This window comes from Vitis riparia, chromosome 15 (genome assembly GCF_004353265.1).
Source record: "Vitis riparia cultivar Riparia Gloire de Montpellier isolate 1030 chromosome 15, EGFV_Vit.rip_1.0, whole genome shotgun sequence".
NCBI lineage: Eukaryota > Viridiplantae > Streptophyta > Magnoliopsida > Vitales > Vitaceae > Vitis > Vitis riparia.
The window spans coordinates 5,437,154-5,457,642 of NC_048445.1; the positions used below are offsets into that span (position 1 = coordinate 5,437,154).

Here is a 20,489-nt window from a genome sequence, read left to right on the forward strand (position 1 = left end):
ATGTTAGGAATTTTTTATCCCTTCAGTCACTACTAACCACTAACAAGTTCCCACTAAGTAAAGGTGAATCTGGAAGAAGTAATGGGTCTTCTTGCCTTCACATTTGCTGATGATGATGGAAGAAAAAGTTCCATGGAAAACCTAGAGAAAAAGGCTTTCTCTATCATTTTCGAGAGAGATAATGATGCAAGAAACATTTTTTAGTTGTTGTAGCAAAAAATGTCAAAATGCCCATTAAGAATAATGAATATGATAATTAGGCTTATAGATATGATAATGATGAAGAATGCATCGGAAAGCATTTTTAGTGGAGCGGTTTTTAATTGAAATACTTTTTCTAAAAGTGTTTTTTAAAGAAGTGTTCATCAACCTCTTCTTAAACAAGCAATATAAATGATTTTTAAAAAATATTTTATATACAACTAATTTATTCAATTAACCTAAAAAAAAAGGGATTACTTCTTTAACATTTTCTCGAGACACAAGATATAAGAAAAAATTTCTACTCCATTTTAGCTTAATTGCTATAGCCAAAAAAAAAAAAAAAAGTGATTAAGAGTATATTTAAAAAAATTATTAAAAATATTTATGATTGAAGTGTTTTATCTAAAAATATTTTTAGAATAATCACTTATCTAATCAAAACATTATAAGTGATTTTTATACTTTTTAAAAAGTTTTTAAATTTTATCAAATATATATATATATTTACAAAAATAATAATGTTTTATAGTAGAAGGATTTTCTTAAAAATGCTCACAGAGATTCTAACACCAATACAATCGAAAGCATTTTCCCTCCAAAAGATTCTTTCCTCCTTGCATGCTACAATGACACTGTGCCGTACATAATATAAAAATGGTGGCCACTTGAAGCCGCAAACTTGGAAATTGAAGTCATCAACTGTCACCACCATCAACGTGCAAACATTCTCCACTCAACAATATAACTTGTCTCTCATTCTCTAAGATATGATCTAAGAAAAATTTTCTATTCCTTTCTAGGATAATTATTTTAGCAAAAATTGTTACAAAATACCCATTAAAAACTATGAATATAACAATTTATAAGCTCGAAAAAAAAAAGATTAAGAATGTATTTAAAAGTATTTCCATCGAAATATTTATAAAGGATAATCGTTTATATAATGAAAACATCTAAGTGATTTTTTAACTTTTTTAAAATGTTTAAAATTTTCTTCAAAAATGTTTTTATATTAGAAATTTTTACTACAAACGGTTGATGAAACTCCAATATCAATGATATGGAAAGTATTTTCTCCACGGAACATTCTCTCCAATGTAGTGCCATTGTGCCATACATTATATAAAAATGGTGGTCCCTTGCAGACGCAAACTTGGACTTCACAAACGAAAAGCTTCTAAAGATAATTAAAGTAATCGGTTGTCAACAACATCAACGTGTAAGCATTCTCCACTCAACAATGTAACTTATCGCTCATTCTCAAAGTGGATTGGGAGCTTTATTTCCAAGGCATGCCACTTTTAAATTAGAGAAAGAAAGAAAGTGGGAGGGGAGCACAGTCGGCTCTTGTTTTGTTAAGTTCTGTGACAGTCTCTTTCTTTGGCTATATAAGACTCTCCTCGGCTTTGGTTATTCCTCACTCTTCTGGATTGAGAAGAAAAGAAGTAGGTATATAAGAGGGGCTCTCTCTCTCTCTCTCTCTCTCTCTCTCTCTCTCTCTCTCTCTCTCTCTCTCTCTCTCTCTTTCTCTCTCTCTCGCTATGGTCTTTGTCTTATTTCTTTACGGGTATCTGATGATGACCTCCTAGACCCATATGTTGTTGTCCTCTGTGATGGGTTTTGAACCCCACCCCCCACCCCCATCTCTTCATGCATTGGTCCTGACCTTGCAGTCTTGTCGCAAAGATGGGCCTTGGTTGCTTTGGTTTGATCTCCAAACGAGCTTTGGAATTATTAGACAAAGCCTATGGCAACCAGAGATCAGACCAAACCAAACCTTGGCCCACTTTAGTGTTTAAATGTTTGGAAGAAGCTTCTAGACATTCACGGTTTCGAAAATCTTCACCAATTTTTTAATGATATTTTGTGGATCTTCAACAGTTCCATTTTGCGCACAAGAAGCACAGTAGAGTAGGCTTGTTGCTAGTGTTAGTACTTCTACTAATAGTATTAATTTGATTTACATCCTTCATTAATCCCATTTTATAATTTAACCTTCTGGGGTAACTTGAGGTATATACTTGTAGTTTGACATCATGACATTGGAGTTTCAGCTTTCTCAGGTTTTGAGTTGGAGCATCCCTATCTGTTATTACCTCATCTGTTTATCCATGAACTATTTAATTTATGCCAGTACTCCAAGTGCAGAATGAGAGTCTGCTGCATAATTCATTACTGACCAGTCCAATCATATTTTTGGATTGATATCAAAATTTTCTTTTTTCATACAGGCATCATCATGGCGTACAGAATCTCATTGTTGCTGGTGGTCTTCACGGCTGCTGCTATTTCAATTGCTTCAGAAGACAAAGCGACTTATGTAGTTCACATGGACAAAGCCCAGACCACAGCTTTAGACCGCACTCTTGGGGATTCCAAGAAATGGTATGAAGCAGTGATGGATTCCATCACAGAATTGTCAGCTGAAGAAGATGGAGGAGGAGAAGAAGCATCAGACCCTGAGCTCCTTTACACCTACGAAACTGCAATCACTGGCTTTGCTGCAAGGCTTTCCACTAAGCAGTTGGAATCCTTGAACAAAGTTGAGGGGTTTCTGTCAGCTGTTCCTGATGAAATGATGAGTCTCCAAACCACCTACTCACCTCAGTTCCTTGGCCTGAAATTTGGAAGAGGACTATTGACTTCACGCAACTTGGCAAACGATGTGATAATTGGCATTGTCGATTCTGGAATCTGGCCTGAACACGATAGTTTCAAGGATAGGGGCATGACACGACCGGTGCCCTCTCGATGGAAGGGTGTTTGCGAGCAAGGCACAAGATTCACAGCTAAAAATTGCAACAAGAAGCTTATAGGCGCAAGAGCCTACTACAAAGGCTACGAGGCCACAGCTGGGAAAATAGATGAAACAGTGGACTTCCGATCTGCTAGGGACTCCCAAGGCCATGGAACTCACACTGCATCAACCGCAGCTGGCCATATGATAGATGGAGCTAGCAGTTTCGGTATGGCCAAGGGCGTTGCCGCTGGAATGAGCTGTACAGCAAGAATTGCTGCATACAAAGCTTGTTATGCTGGTGGTTGTGCTACCTCCGATATATTAGCAGCAATAGACCAGGCTGTTTCCGATGGGGTTGATGTCTTGTCACTCTCCATTGGAGGATCCTCACAGCCTTACTATACTGATGTCTTGGCTATTGCCTCATTGGGGGCAGTCCAACATGGAATTTTTGTTGCTGCCGCTGCTGGAAATTCAGGTCCTTCTAGTTCAACCGTCATCAATACAGCACCATGGATGATGACCGTCGCTGCAAGCACCATGGATAGAAGCTTCACTGCCATAGTCAATCTTGGTAACGGAGAAACTTTCGATGGGGAATCATTGTATTCCGGAACGTCAACTGAGCAACTGTCGCTTGTTTATGATCAATCTGCAGGCGGGGCAGGAGCCAAGTACTGCACCAGTGGCACGCTCTCTCCAGATCTGGTTAAAGGGAAGATTGTTGTATGTGAGCGAGGCATCAACAGAGAGGTTGAAATGGGACAAGAAGTGGAAAAGGCAGGTGGAGCTGGAATGCTACTACTGAACACTGAATCTCAAGGTGAGGAAATTCGGGTTGATCCACATGTTTTACCAGCCAGTTCTCTGGGGGCCTCAGCAGCTAAATCCATAAGAAACTATATCAGTTCGGAGAATCCCACTGCTTCCATTGTTTTCAATGGGACAACGTTCGGCAACCAGGCACCTGTAATAGCATCATTCTCCTCAAGGGGCCCTGCACACACAGAACCTTACGTGATCAAGCCCGATGTGACAGCCCCGGGCGTGAACATACTGGCCGCCTGGCCGCCGACAGTCAGCCCAAGCAAGACCAAAAGCGACAACAGAAGTGTACTATTTAATGTAATTTCAGGAACATCCATATCTTGTCCTCACGTTAGTGGTTTAGCTGCAATCATCAAAGGAGCCCACCAAGACTGGTCACCTGCGGCCATCAAGTCAGCCCTAATGACATCCGCTTATACTCTAGACAACAAGAAGTCTCCCATCTCAGATACCGGTTCGGAGAGCCCAACAGCCACCCCATTTGCCTATGGTTCAGGCCATGTGGATCCTGAGAGAGCCTCTAATCCGGGGCTGGTTTATGATATCAGCTATGAGGACTATCTCTACTATCTGTGTAGCCTCAAGTATTCATCTTCTCAGATGGCTACAATATCAAGGGGGAACTTCAGTTGCCCCACAGACACAGATCTTCAAACGGGTGACTTGAACTACCCTTCATTTGCAGTACTTTTCGATGGAAATTCCCACAACAACAGCGCCACATACAAAAGAACTGTAACAAATGTTGGGTACGCTACTACTACTTATGTGGCGCAGGCCCATGAGCCTGAAGGAGTATCAGTCATCGTTGAGCCTAAGGTTTTAAAGTTCAAACAGAACGGCCAGAAATTGAGCTACACGGTGAGTTTTGTTCAATTGGGAGAGAAATCAAGTTCATCAGGTACATCTTTTGGATCTCTTGTTTGGGGGTCCAGCAGGTATTCAGTTAGAAGTCCTATTGCAGTGACTTGGCAGTAGGTTTTAGGCGGAAGACCTACCATGAACCTGAGTCTGGCTATTACTATATTATAATATATAATTATCAGTGGATGACTGTTCTAAGAAAATAAGAACATGATCCAGGGCAAGAAGAAGTAGGTCTTGTGTCTTTTTATACTATGCAAGCGTGTTGTAACTTGGAAATATGTAATGCAAATTTTATATATATTAAGCCGTGTTTCCTAAATTTCAGAGACTTATTGCTTAACAATTACAACCAATTTAATGTGAATTCAGTATGAACAATTTTAATTATAATAATAAAATTAATTAAATGGAGTTTTTATTTAGAATTCTAATTTTATTTGATACAGGAAAGTTTAATTTCATTTTATTTTTTTGAAACAAACATTCAATATAGTTCTCATGAGTTAGAATCGGCTTGTTCATTAAATTACTAACTTACAGTCGAATGATTGAACTAGTGATATCACAAATATATAATTTATATATAGTATATAAAAATAATTATAAGGAATTAAAAATTTTAATAATATTTTATTTTTTATATATTTGATATATCAAATGTAAGATAAATGTAATTGTATCAATATTTTAAAATTTATTAATATTTTAGATAAAATAAAAATTATAATATTTAATTTTATTTATATGTGTATCTCATAATTATCATTTAATAATTATTATAAAAATAAATATGAATGTCATATTTATTTAATGATTGTAGAGGATTAAAAATTGAAAACATAACATATTTTTATATACTTTATTGAATATTAACAAAAATTGTAGTATAGCTTAGTAATCAAGAACTCAATTTTACACCAGGAGATCCCTGCTCAATTCCCCCCAACGCACAACTTTTAATCTTTAGTATACAAATACCTTTAACCAATCCCACATCGGTGGGTCAAGACATGCACCCTTTAGTAAGGTGGTATATGGAGGATGTCTTCTTTCTTGGTGTGGGGTTGAAATGAACTGCGTCCATCTAGGAGTACCCTAGTGGCATGTATCTATTTTTTGGTATCACCCATAACAATAAATATGAAGTGGTTGGAATGGCATGAAATAATAGAAACTTATAAATTTTCAAATTTCAAATTATTTAATCTTTATATTGAATAGTTAAAATAAGCAAATAAGTGTAAAATATTATATAAAAATAATTCATTAATTTTAAATCCAATTTTTTTCTTTTTTCATTTCTTTCTATTTTTTCTTTTTATTTTCTTTATCTTACATTTTCCTTCAATTATTTCAAGAATCAAGCATAGTCTTAGAATTTTCGGTTGAAATTAATATGTCATTAAATCCCCACCCCCTCCCTCTCCCCCTCCATTGAGTTTGTATGTTGCAATCTTCTTAACAAATTTTGTATTATATTTAAATTTTCGTGATTTTTCTTTTGTTATGTTTGGTTCCTTGAAAATGTGGGAAAAATATGAGAGAAAGAAAATATAATGGTAAAGTGAAAGAAAAGAGAAAAAATTAAATTCAATAAATTATTTCTATATAATATCAAATTTATTTTACTTATTTTAACTCTTTTATATAAAAATTAAATAATTTAAAAATATAAAAAATAAATGTAATTTAAATTGTATTTTATTTTCTTTTTTCTTAATTTTTTTTATAGAATTTAACTCCATAAAAATTAACTTTTATAATACTAATATTATCATTTAAAAATCTCGACTTCAATAATTCTAGCTTCTAGATGAAGTAAAAAATTATAAATTATCTCCAATGATGCCCAAATCTCTTTTTGAGGCATGTTTATATCCTCCAAGGGCTTTTTTTTCTTTTTTTTTCTTTTTTTCTTTTTGGTTTAATTATTTATTATTCTTGTAGAAGTATAGTCAAATACCTTCACGTCATTATATGCCAAAATTAATGGCAAGGAGTGGCTATCCTTAGAGCAGTGGTAAGTGGAAGACTTTGAAAGCAGGGACACATGACCACAAATAAAAAGGCCATGAGCCGTTATTAGGTTAAATAATTTAATCTAATTAAAAACCCACCACAATTGGTGAGCAAAAAAATGGCATGAAGCACAAGGCATGGATGTGACTCCTCTTCTCTACTTGCTGCCATTTCTCAGGGGAAAAATGATTCAATCTTTTGAATTCAGTAGCATTTTTGTGAAGATAAATCATAAAGAATGAGACTCACTACGGAAAAAATTGGGATTGGTGACCGTCTGGCTATCCATGCCAATTGGATAGTGTTTGGTGACCAAGAAAAAACTCACAAGGCATGGATGTGACTCCTCTTTTCTACTGGCTGCCATTTCTCAGGGGAAAAATGATTCAAGTTTTTTAATTCATTAGCATTTTTGTGAAGATAAATCATACAGAATGAGACTCGATACGAAAAAATGGGATTGGTGACCGTCTGGCTATCCAATTGGTTAGTGTTTGGTGACCAAGAAAAAACTCACTGGCCTTTAGCACTACAAAAGTGGGAAATCATATGAATCTTCTAATGGCTAGCATGGGGAATTTTTTATCCTTGTAATTAACCACTAACAAGTTCCCACTAAGCAAAGGTGCCTTCTCATTTCTTGCCTTCTCATTTGCTGAGAGAAGAAGTCCCACATGGGATCCCAGTCATATATATATATATATATGCTATTGCTATCTATTGACTTGAGGAAAAAAGGCTTTCTTTAGTGTTTTCTAAGCTCACAAACAACATAATGATTAAGAGTGCATTTAAGTATTTTTAAGGTTAATTTCATTTACCTCTCTCCAATTTCGATTAAATACATTTATTCTCTATAGATTTGAAATTTCATCAAATACTTTATTTAAATTTTTCAGTTCTTATTTTCACTTATTTCTTCTCTCACTCAAAATAAGGGAAGTGAATGATGAAATCTCAGACCTATGAAAGTTAAATGTATTTATTCAAAACCTCAAAAGGAGGTAAATGAAATTAACCTGTATTTTTATTAGGAGTGTTTTTAATTGAAATACATTTTTTAAAAAAAGACATCTTCAACAAGCAATATAAATGATTTTTAAATTTTTTTAAAAGTATTTTGTATACAACTATTTTATTCAATCAAATTAAATAAAAATAAAATAAAATTCTCTAACGTTTTGTTAAGAGAAGCAATTTTAGAAAAAATTTCTATTTCTTTCTAATTGAATTGTTTTAGGAAAAATAATATTATAAAATATTCATCAAGAAATATGAATATGACAATAAAACTCATAAATAATAGGATTATTAAGAGTGTATTTGAAAGTATTTTTATTAAAAGTATTTGTTGAAAAGTGTCTCAAATTCCTAAATAGTATAAATTTTTTCTTATAAAGAATATTTTTTTGTATTCATGTGATTGTAATATTAAATTTTTTTTAAATAAAATAAGAAAATTTATTAGGAATATTTTTATAAATATTTTATGTCTTAAGGGAAAAATGTTATGAGATAGAGATGTGTTTGTAAAGATTATGCATGGTGGATAGAGATGTGAGGAAAAATGAACAATGCTCAATAAAACAAGAGATTGGTGGTTTAAGATATGGATATTAGGTGTAGGGAAATATGAGATGTCTTAGCCCAAGGGTTCTCCCAATCGGATTTTGATAATAATAAACCATGGTTAAGTGACTAATTGGTTTGAATGATAAAGAATTTCAGGTATAAATTCAGAAATTCATCGAAGGACCAAAGGGATACAAGATTGAGACAATTGGAAGACTTTTGATGATAGGAAACGAATGTAAGATGAATGCATGGGTGCACTTAGATTTTTCATATCTTTTCATACATCTTTGAAAACTTAGTTTATTCTTTAAAATTTCAATTTCATTAAAACCCGAGTTTTATCAAATGTACCTTAGGCAAAACGTTTCAAAATTGACATATTATTTTATCTAAAGACCTTGCATAAGTGTTAAAAAAGAATGGAATTAAAAAGAATAGGTTTTCGGGGCCAAAAGGCTGAACCGATCGAGGCTCTAGCCAACCGGCTCAACCGGTTGGGGAACCTGTCAACCGGTTGCCCTTGTCCGATCGAGGTCCAGTCGAGGAGTGCCAAAAACACTCTCTCTCATCCAGTAGCTTCCTTTTCCCAGTTGAGGTTCACCCCTTCCCGGTCGACCTTTGATCGAGACAACGGTAACCTGCCAAAGCATTAAATGCTCCAACGGCTAGTGAACCAGTCGACCCTCAGTTCGACCGGTCAAGGTTGCCTTTTGCTATTTTTGACTCTTGAGCTTAGAAACCTATAAATTGAGAGCTCCACTTCATTTATGACATAGAGAACACCTGTAATCAATTGTCTACCTACCTGTTCTTGGCTTAAAAGCTCTCATTTCTTTCCTAGTGCATTAAAACCATCACTTGCATATCTTTTAGTGCACCTTTGTGAGTCATCCTAACTTTGTTTTGTATTTGAGTTAGGTTGAGGGTTTCTTTCTTGTAAAACTTGAGTGTTAAAGACTTCAAGAGGTTTGAATCTTGAAGGGATTGCGTAAAAGCCCATTAGAGTCGAAATCGAAGTGTAAATGATTAGAAGTTTGGTTGAAGCTTCAAGTTAGTGGAACCCTCACTCGATTAGGAGATTTAAGAGAGTGGACGTAGGCAAGGAAGTGTCGAACCACTATAAAATTCGAGTTTAAATTCTCTAACTCTATCTCTTTATTTCTTGTTTATATTGTGTTTGAATTTGTTGTATTGAAAAAGTTTTTGAAAAACCCAATTCACCCTCCCCCTTCCCCTCCCCTCCCCCCTCTCTTGGGTGTTTTTCTCCTTTAAGCATAACTTTTATTTTCTCAAGATGTTTTAACAACCCAATAGTTATATCTAGTTTTTGTCATCTATAATATTCTTTATAGTATAGTGGAATGATTTCTTATCATATATGGATATAGATAAGGTTGGCAAAACCACATTAAAACTTTTTGTATTTTTATGTGGATTATTTTGCCTTCATGTTTTGAAACTAACATTGTTTGTATTAAACTTTCGTTGACACAACAATAGTCAGAATGACCTTAACAATAGTCAGGTTGTAGGATTGGCTTGACCTGAAGGTGATGGGCTAGAGGGGGCACCTCTTAGTGGGAGGTGTTTGGTAAGTTTCTCCCCTTTCTTGATGTAATACCAAGATGAAGTATCTTCTCCTAGGGGTGTCTTATTTTGATATCATCAAAAGTGTTTTCTTTAAAACCGTTTTTAAGATGAATGGAAAAGCTACAAGTGATTTTTGAACTGTTTAGATGTTTCTTAAATTTTGTTAAATCTCTTATAACTTATATTTTTTTTCAAAAATATTTTTTTTTATGCTAAAAACATTTTCTAAAAATGCTCAAAGAAACCGTAATATCAATGATATCCAAAGCATTTTCTCCGCAAAACACTCTCTTCCTTCCGTGCTACAATGACATTGTGCCATACATAATATAAAAATTGTGGCCCCTTGAAGCCGCAAACTTGGAAATTAAAGTCATCAACTGTCACCACCATCAACATGTAAACATTCTCCACTCAACAATAAAATTTGTTTCTCATTCTCAAAGTGGATGGGAAGCTTTATTTCCAAGGCATGCTAATTTTAAAATAGAAAAGAAAAGAAAGTGGAAGGGGAGCACAGTGGGCTATTGTTTTGTTCAGTTGTGTGACAGTCTCTTTCTTTGGCTATATAAGACTCTCCTCAGCATTAGTTATTCCTCACTCTTTTGGATCGAGAAGAAAAAGAAGTAGGTATATAAGAGGGGCTCTCTCTCTCACTCTTAGTCTTATTTCTTCATGGGTACCCGATGATGACCTCCTAGATCCATTTGTTGTTGTCCTCTCAGTCTTATTTCTTCATGCATTGGTCCTGACCTTGCAGTCTATTCATAAAGATGGGACCTTGGTTGCTTTGGTTTGATCTCCAAATGAGCTTTGGAATTATTGGGCAAAGCCTATGGCAGCCAGAGATCAGACCAAACCAAACCTTGGCCCGCTTGACTGTTTAACTGTTTGGAAGAAGCTTCTAGATATTCATGGCTTCTAAATTCTCATCACTTTTCTCACTGATATTTTGTGCATCGTTCAAATTCTCTCACAAGAAGCACAGTAGTGTGGGCTTGTTGCTAGTTTCACTAGAAAAAAGAAAAAAGAAAAAGCTAGTGTTTGTACTTCTACTAGCAATTTTAATTTGATTTTACATCCCTCATTAATCCCATCTTATAATTTAAGCTTTTGGGGTAACTCGTAGTAAATACTTGTAGTTTGAGCTGGCATAGGAGCTCCAGCTTTCTCAGGTTTTGAGTTGGAGTTTCCCTATCTGTTATTACTTCGTCTGTTCACCCATGAACTGTTTTATGGCAGTACCCCATGAAGATTGAGAGTCTGCTATACAATTCATTACTGAGCAGTCAAATTATATGTTTGGATTCATATCAAAATTTTCTTTTTTCATACAGGCATCATCATGGTGTACAGATTGTCATTGTTGCTGGTGGTCTTCATGGCCGCTGCTATTTCAATTGCTTCAGAAGACAAAGAGATTTATGTAGTTCACATGGACAAGGCCAAGACCACAGCTTTAGACAATATTCTTGGGGATTCCAAGAAATGGTATGAAGTAGTGATGGATTCCATCACAGAATTGTCAGCTGAAGAAGATGGAGGAGAAGAAGCATCAGCCCCTGAGCTCCTTTACACCTATGAAACTGCAATCACTGGCTTCGCTGCAAGGCTTTCCAATAAGCAGTTGGAAGCCTTGAACAAAGTTGAGGGGTTTCTGTCAGCTGTTCCTGATGAAATGCTGAGTCTCCAAACCACCTACTCACCGCAGTTTCTTGGCCTGCAATTCGGAAAGGGACTATTGACTTCACGCAACTTGGCGAACGATGTGATAATCGGCTTTGTCGATTCTGGAATCTGGCCTGAACACGCTAGTTTCAAGGATGGGGGCATGAAACGGCCGGTGCCCTCTCGATGGAAGGGTGTTTGCGAGGAAGGCACAAGATTCACAGCTAAAAATTGCAACAGGAAGCTTATAGGCGCAAGAGCCTACTACAAGGGCTACGAGGCGGCAGCTGGGAAAATAGATGAAACGGTGGACTTCCGATCTGCTAGGGACTCCCATGGCCATGGAACTCACACTGCATCAACTGCAGCAGGCCATATGATAGATGGAGCTAGCATTTTCGGTATGGCCAAGGGCGTCGCCGCTGGAATGAGCTGTACAGGAAGAATCGCTGCATACAAAGCTTGCTACGCTCGTGGTTGTGCTTCCTCCGATATATTAGCAGCAATAGACCAGGCTGTTTCCGATGGGGTTGATATCTTGTCACTCTCCATTGGAGGATCCTCACAGCCTTACTATGCTGATGTCTTGGCTATTGCCTCCTTGGGGGCAGTCCAACATGGGGTTTTCGTTGCTGCCGCTGCTGGAAATTCAGGCCCATCTAGTTCAACTGTCGTCAATGCAGCACCATGGATGATGACCGTTGCTGCAAGCACCATGGATAGAAGCTTCCCTGCCATAGTTAATCTTGGTAACGGAGAAACTTTTGATGGGGAATCATTATATTCCGGAACGTCAACTGAGCAACTATCGCTTGTTTATGGTGAATCTGCAGGCGGCGCAAGAGCCAAGTACTGCAGTAGTGGCACACTCTCTCCAGCTCTGGTTAAAGGGAAGATTGTTGTATGTGAGCGAGGCATCAACAGAGGGGTGGAAAAGGGACAAGAAGTGGAGAAGGCAGGTGGAGCTGGAATGCTACTGCTGAACACTGCATCTCAGGGTGAGGAAATTCGGGTTGATCCACATGTTTTGCCAGCCAGTTCTCTGGGGGCCTCAGCATCTAAATCCATAAGAAACTACATCAGCTCGGGGAATCCCACTGCTTCCATTGTTTTCAATGGGACAGTGTTTGGCAAGCCAGCACCAGTGATGGCATCATTCTCCTCAAGAGGCCCTGCACTTTTAGAACCTTATGTGATCAAGCCCGATGTGACAGCCCCGGGAGTGAACATACTGGCCGCCTGGCCGCCGACAGTGGGCCCATCCGGGATCAAGAGCGACAACAGAAGTGTACTATTTAATGTAATTTCAGGAACATCCATGTCTTGTCCTCACGTTAGTGGCTTAGCTGCAATCATCAAAGGAGCACACCAAGACTGGTCACCTGCGGCCATCAAGTCAGCCCTAATGACAACCGCTTACACTCTAGACAACAAGAAAGCTCCCATCTCAGATACCGGTTCGGAGAGCCCATCAGCCACCCCATTTGCGCATGGTTCAGGCCATGTCGATCCTGAGAAAGCCTCTAACCCAGGACTGATTTATGATATCAGCTATGAGGACTATCTCTACTATCTGTGTAGTCTCAAGTATTCATCTTCTGAGATGGCGACACTATCAAGGGGGAACTTCAGTTGCCCCACAGACACAGATCTTCAAACGGGTGACTTGAACTACCCTTCATTTGCTGTACTTTTCGATGGAGATTCCCACAACAACAGCGCCACATACAAAAGAACCGTAACAAATATTGGGTACCCCACTACTACTTATGTGGCGGAGGCCCATGAGCCTGAAGGAGTATCAGTCATCGTTGAGCCTAAGGTTTTAAAGTTCAACCAGAAGGGCCAGAAACTGAGCTACAAGGTAAGTTTTGTTGATTCGGGAGAGAAATCAAGTTCTTCAGATTCATCTTTTGGATCTCTTGTTTGGGTGTCCAGCAAATATTCAGTTAGAAGTCCTATTGCAGTGACTTGGCAGTAGGTTTTAGGTGGAAGACCCACCATGAACCTGAGTCTATTACTATATTATAATGAATAATTATCAGTTGATGACTGTTGTAAGAAAGTAAGAATATGATCAAGGGCAAGAAGAAATAGATCTTGTGTCTTGTGGATGGTGTTTATACTAAGCAAGCGTGTTGTAACTTGGAAATATGTTATGCAAATTTTATATTAAGCTGTGTTTCCTAAATTTCAGAGACTTATTGCTTAACAATTACTAACAATTTAATGTGAATTCAGTATGAACAATTTTAATTATAATAATAAAAATTATTAAATGGATTTTTTATTTAGAATTCTAATTTTATTTTGCACGCTTAAAAAAACCTTATTTCAAAAGTTAAAGGCCTTATTTCAAAAGTTTAATTTCATTTTAAAAAAAAAAACCTTCAATATACTTATCATAAATATATCACTTTTATTATTATATTAAATAATGAATAAATTATATATAGATTTATGATTAAACATAATTTTATTATAGCTTAAGAGGATCTCATAAATAAAAACAATAAAGTCAGAGAATTTTTTCTTAAAAAATTGTTTCATAATCTTTACTAAAGAATAATTTTTGCTTCTTCACTTTTCATATATATTCAATTCTTTTAAATTATATTTGGTTCTGAAAAGTATTAAAAAATATATATATATATATGAAGAAAAATAATTTTCTTTTATTTGGTTGTCTTATTAAAAAATATTAAATATAATTGAAAAGTTATACATTTCCAAATTATTTAATATTTATATTAAAAAGTTAAAATAAGTGAAATATATTTAAAATAACATATAAAATTAATTTTATTAATTTTAATTTTTTATTTTATTTTTTTCTTTCCTTCTATTTTTCCTCTCTACTTTCTTTGTCTTATATTTTTTCTCAAATTGTTTAAGAATCAAACATAGCATTAGGATGTTCTTTAAAAATTAATGCACCATTAAATCTCCACCCCTTCCCCTCCCCCTCCATTGAGTTTGTTGCAATCTTTTTAACCAATTTTGTATTATAGTATAATTTTCATGACTTTCCCTATGATAATTCCTTTGTTATGTTTGGTTCCAAAATGTGGGGAAAACATGTGAGAAAGAAAATATAGAGATAAGGTGAGAGGAAAGTAAAAGGAAGAAAAATAAAATAAAAAATTAAATTTAATAAACCATTTCTATATTTAATTTTTTATATAAAAATTAAATAATTTAAAAATGTATAAATTTCTATATAATTTTTTATTGTATTTGTTTTCCTTTAATATTTTTCATAATATAATTAAATATGATAAAATTATTTTTTTTTTATCAATTTTTTTCCCTTAATACTTTTCAATAACCAAATATAACCTTAGGATTTTTTAAAATAGATTCAATATTCAATGGTTGTGGATTGATTGAATTAATTTTGACAAATTTGATAGAAATTAAAAATTAGGAGACATGAAAAAATTATAATGAAAATTTTCAAAAATTTAAATGATGTTAGATTTGTCATTGGAATGAATTTGAAAATTTAATTCGACTCACCCATGTCCTTATTCCCCATCTTTTCATGTTTCCAATCAATCAAAAATCAAAAACTCTTTTTCAACCTCAATAAATAAGAACTTCTATGCATGATTTTTATAAAATTTCAAAAACTTTATAACTTACAAAAAAAAAAAAAAAAAACTTAATATAGAAAAAAGTTATTACTTTTTATAAAATTTCTACTTGACTTATATAAAAATTTCTTTTATATTTATTTAAATTTTTATAATATTAATATCATGTTTTAAAAATCTTAACGTCGTCTAACTGACAAGTAAAAAAGTTAAAAGCTACCTCAAAACAAGGGCTTTTTTATTATTATTATTGTTTTGGTTTAGTAATTTATTATTCTTCTAGAAGTATAGTCAACTACCTTCGCATCAATATTTGTCAATTAATGGCAAGAAGTGGCTATCCATAGGAGTAGTGTGGTAAGTGGATCGCATATATTTGTCAATGATATTAAATAATAAATAAATTATATATAGATTTATGATTAAACATAATTTTATTATAGCTTAAGATGATCTCATAAATAAAAACAATAAAGTCAGAGAATTTTTTCTTAAAAAATTGTTTCATAATCTTTACTAAAGAAGAATTTTTGCTTCTTCACTTTTCATATATATTCAATTCTTTTAAATTATATTTGGTTCTGAAAAGTATCAAAGAAAGAAAATAAGAAGAAAATTTTTCTTTTGTTTAGTTGTCTTATTATTAAATATAATTAAAAAGTTATACTGTGGTACCCCGCATTTCGGCTCATACGTTTCCCACTTGATGGCGAGCTCGATTTTTGTTTTGAAAAATGGTTTTTTTATTGATTAGGAAAAATGACTTGGAGTCGCCACTTATTTTTGTTTTATTTTTAAAAGGGTAAACAAAATAAGAAAGAAAAACCCTAAGTGTGACTCCTTATTTTGGAAAAGGCGGTCTGCGAAAAACCGGGTCGGGTTCGGGGGTCAGGTTACTTATCAGGAAGGTACGGTACAGACCGTAACACCCCTTTAAGTCCCTAAAATCAGGTCTCTACTAATAAAATGAAGCCGACGTGGCAATTGACGAGTAAATCAATTAATATCCTGAATGATCATGCACACATAAAAGTCGAGACATGCATAGACAACAATTAGAGGAAAATAGGTACATACCTGGGCAACGATCCATAAAACGCTATCAAGAAGTGAGGTTAGTGCACAATTAAGGAATAGTTTCGAGCATGTCATAGAGCAGAATAAAATCAATCATGCATGACAATTAAATCAAACAAATATAAATTCACTTATGTGGGGCCCCCACCAAAGCCCGATTTATATTGCATGAATTAATCCCATAAATCCCATTATTCGGAATTACGGAAAATTCGTTCATTCTTGCTTGTGTAAAAATTAAGAGAAATAGAACCTTATTTAAAAATCAGAGTGGAATTAAAATTGTTCGAGAGAAAATTGGATTTTTGAGATTTATTTAGAAATTGAAGTATCGAAAATTATTTGAAGACTAAAGTCTTGAGAATTAAATTTAAGAATTGGAATTTTGGATATTAAATTTAAAAGAAATTGGATTTTGGAAATTAAATTTGAAAGAAATGAAATTTTGGAAATTAAATTGAAGAATTTGAATTTTGGAAATTAAATTTGAAGGAAATCGGAATTTCGGAAATTAAATTTAAAAAAATAAATAAATAAATAAATAAATAAATAAATAAATAAATAAAATAAAAAATAAAAAAAATTAGAGTTTTAAAAATTAAATTTAGGAAATGGAATTTTGGAAATTAAATCTGAAAGAAAACGAAGTTTTGAAAATTAATTGAGAGTCAGAGCTTTGAACATTAAATTTAATAATTGGAAATTTGAAAAGTAAATAAATAAAATAATAATAATATCGAAAATAATAAAGATTAAGTAAGTGAATGTAAAAAAATGGGATCTTGGAATTAGAAATTAAATTAAGAAATAGGAATTTTGGGAGAATTTAACTTTAATATTAAAACATGAAGAATAAATAAAGAAAATGGTGAATGGTGGTTGGTAGCTTGCCATGCAACGTGTTACCTAGGTGCTAAGTGGTAAGTGTAGTTGGAAAAGTGAGCTAAAAAGGTACTAGCAGCCAAACCTAAAAGCATATGAGAGAATTGAACTTGTGGGGCCTATTTGCATTGTGATATTTTCATTCCCATCACATAAATTAATATTATTTGTATTTGGTGAGTGGACACCATTCTTTAGCTGGCAGATTAAGAGTGACCTCCGTCTAATGCCATTTGAGCCTCCTAGTCTCTATATCCGGGAGGATTACCAGCGCCTAGGTAAGAATGAAATGACACAGCCACGAACTAGGAATGCAAAGACAGCAATATAGGAACGAAACTCCAATATTTTCTTGTGAACCAACCACCGCCAAACAACACAATCACCTCCATCCTCCTTTTTCATCACCTTCTTTCCTGTACTCTTCCCCATCTATCTCTTCATTGTCATACTTCATTACAAAATCCATCAGGTCTCCAGCTTTCTTTGGGTCCGTAAGGATTGAGAGTGGTAGAGGAAAACATGGGCTTTTTTAAGGATTCTCTGGTGGACGGCAACTTCAGATGAGTGCTTCTTGATGGTAAACTGCAAACAGTAGGTGGGACGAATGGAAGGTGGCCGGAAGAAATGGGTTAATGGGTTTTAAAGAAAGTGATTTAAAGGGAGAAATGGGTTTAGTGGAGTGGTTAGATGGAGGGTGAGCGAAGTCAAACAAGTATTACATGGGAAACAAAACATGGTTATAGGTATCTTCATGAGGGAACTTAAACGAGGCCAAGCTAATATTCAGCAAAACCCAAATGAATGAAGAACAGGAACATGCTATAACACCACAAAACCGCCTTAAAAGATTAACCAAAATATACCTGTAGCATTTAACGTCTGAAGGCAATCCTCTCCAAGAAGCCGAGTCAGATTTCCCGTTGCTTCCACCTCCGGATCCCTCTCTGTTTTTCTCCTTTGTTTTCCTCCCCGCAGCTGCTCGCTCCAGCTCCCCTTTTCTTCCTTTGGTCACCCCCTCTACTCGTAATCTGCTGCCTCTAAAATCTGCTCTCCCCGGAAAAGCCGCACCTGCCATGCTATTCCTCCTCTCAGCAGGTATGGCGTCCCTGACCACCAGCATCAGCAGCATGGCGTCTCTTGCCACTGGTCCCACGCATGGCAGGTGCAAAGCTAAATACTCCTTGGCTCTTCAAAGGGGGTCTACATATACATTTTCAAATTATTTAAATTTTATATTAAAAAGTTAAAATAAGTGAAATATATTTAAAATAACATATAAAATTAATTTATTAATTTTAAATTTTATTTTTTTTCTTTTTTTTTTCCTTTTACTTTTCCTCTCTATTTTCTTTATCTTATATTTTTTCTTAAATTTTTTAAGAATCAAACATAGCTTTAGGATATTCTTTAAAAATTAATACACCATTAAATCTCCACCCCTTCCCCCTCCTCCTCCATTGAGTTTGTTGCAATCTTTTTAACTAATTTTGTATTATAGTATAATTTTCATGACTTTCCCTATGATAATTCCTTTGTTATGTTTGGTTCCAAAATGTGGGGAAAACACGTGAGAAAGAATATATAAAGATAAGGTAAGAGGAAAGTAAAAGGAAGAAAAATAAAATAAAAAATTAAATTTAATAAACCATTTCTATATTTAATTCTTTTATATAAAAATTAAATAATTTAAAAAAATATAAATTTTTACATAATTTTAACTGTTTTTCATTAATATTTTTCATAATACAATTAAATATGAGAATTTTTTTTTTTACCATTTTTTTTCTTTTCTTAATACTTTCCAATAACCAAATATAATCTTAGGATTTTTCAAAATAGATTCAATATTCAATGGTTGTGGATTGGTTGAATTAATTTTGACTAATTTGATAGAAATTAAAAATTAAGAGACATGCAAAAATTATAATGAAAATTTTCAAAAATCTAAATGATGTTAGATTTTTCATTGGAATGAATTTGAAAATTTAATTCGACTCACCCATGTTTCTTTTAGCTTTTGTTACTTCTAAGCTTTCCCTCCTTATTCCCCATCTTTTCATGTTCCCAATCAATCAAAAATAAAAACTCTTTTTTAACCTCAAAAATAAGAACTTCTATGCATGATTTTGTTCAAACACTTCATAACTTAAAAAAATAAAAAAATAAAAACAAAAAAAAAAACTTTAATATAGAAATAAAAAAATGTTACTTTTTATAAAATTTCTATTTGACTCACATAAAAAGTTCTTTTATATTTAATAAATTTTTTTATAATATTAATGTTGTGATTTGAAAATAGTAACTTCGACTACAATTCTAACTTCTAGAAGAAGTAAAAAGTTAGAAGCTGACTCAAAACAAGGGCTTTATTATTATTATTATTATTGTTTTGGTTTAATTATTTATTATTCTTCTAGAAGTATACTCAACTACCTTCGCATCAATATTTGTCAATTAATGGCAAGAAGTGGCTATCCTTAGGAGTAGTGGTAAGTGGAAGACTCGGAAGGTCACAAATGAAAAGCCCATTAGCATGAGTAGCTCCCAATGAGACGTTATTAGATTTTGTTCAGCAACAAGACTACCACATGTTGGTGAACAAAAAAATGGCATGGCTTTGCGGACCAAATTAAACGTTTGGCACCTCTCTTATGTGGTTATACTCCATTAGTAAAACTCACTCCTTATCTCTACTTGCTGCTCTTTGGGAAAAAATGATTCAAGCTTTTGAATTCAGTAGCATTTTTGTGAAGATAAGTCATAAAAAAATGAGAACTCTGTACGGGAAAATGGGGTTGGTGACGACCATAAGCCAGGCAATTGGTGGCTAAGAAAAAACTCACTGGGCTTTAGCACTACAAAAGTGGGAAATCATATGAATCTTCTAATGGCTAGCATGGGGAATTTTTATCCTTGTAATTAACCACTAACAAGTTCCCACTAAGCAAAGGTGAATCTGGGAGAAGTAATGGGTCTAGCTTCTTCCCTTCTCATTTGCTGAGAGAAGAAAAAGTCCCACATGGGAAACCTTTTCCCAGTCATATATATATATATATATATATATATATATATATGCCTTGTAATTTTTATCTCTTTAATCTCTAAGCACTAACAAGCTCCCACTAAGTAAAGGTGAATAATCTGGAAGAAGTAATGGGTCTTCTTTGCCTTCTGATTTGCTTATAGAAGAAAAAGTCCCACATGGAAAACCTATTCCCAGTCATATATATATATATTTGGTATTGCATTCGATCGACTTGAGGAAAAATGTCAAAATACCCATTAAGAATAATGAATATGACAATTAAGCTCACAGATACCATAATGATTAAGAATGTAATTGAGTATTTTTTATCGAGAGTGTTTTTAGTTAGAAGTACTTTTCTTTTTTTTTGTAAAAGCATCTTTTAAAGAAATATAAATGATTTTTAATTTTTTTT

At 34.1% G+C, this 20,489-nt stretch overlaps 2 protein-coding genes across 2 annotated transcripts; both read left to right on the forward strand.

The window, feature by feature from the left end:
• The first annotated feature begins 2,344 nt into the window (after positions 1 to 2,344).
• Positions 2,345 to 4,958, forward strand: LOC117931735 (subtilisin-like protease SBT1.1). Its single transcript, XM_034852778.1, has one exon. The coding sequence runs from the start codon at positions 2,444 to 2,446 to the stop codon at positions 4,748 to 4,750; it is 2,307 nt and encodes a 768-aa protein (XP_034708669.1). The 5' UTR covers positions 2,345 to 2,443; the 3' UTR covers positions 4,751 to 4,958.
• Positions 4,959 to 10,442: 5,484 nt separating this feature from the next.
• Positions 10,443 to 13,682, forward strand: LOC117931779 (subtilisin-like protease SBT1.1). Its single transcript, XM_034852845.1, has 2 exons — positions 10,443 to 10,453; positions 11,161 to 13,682. The coding sequence occupies exon 2, from the start codon at positions 11,169 to 11,171 to the stop codon at positions 13,470 to 13,472; it is 2,304 nt and encodes a 767-aa protein (XP_034708736.1). The 5' UTR covers positions 10,443 to 10,453; positions 11,161 to 11,168; the 3' UTR covers positions 13,473 to 13,682.
• The last annotated feature ends 6,807 nt before the right edge of the window (positions 13,683 to 20,489 follow it).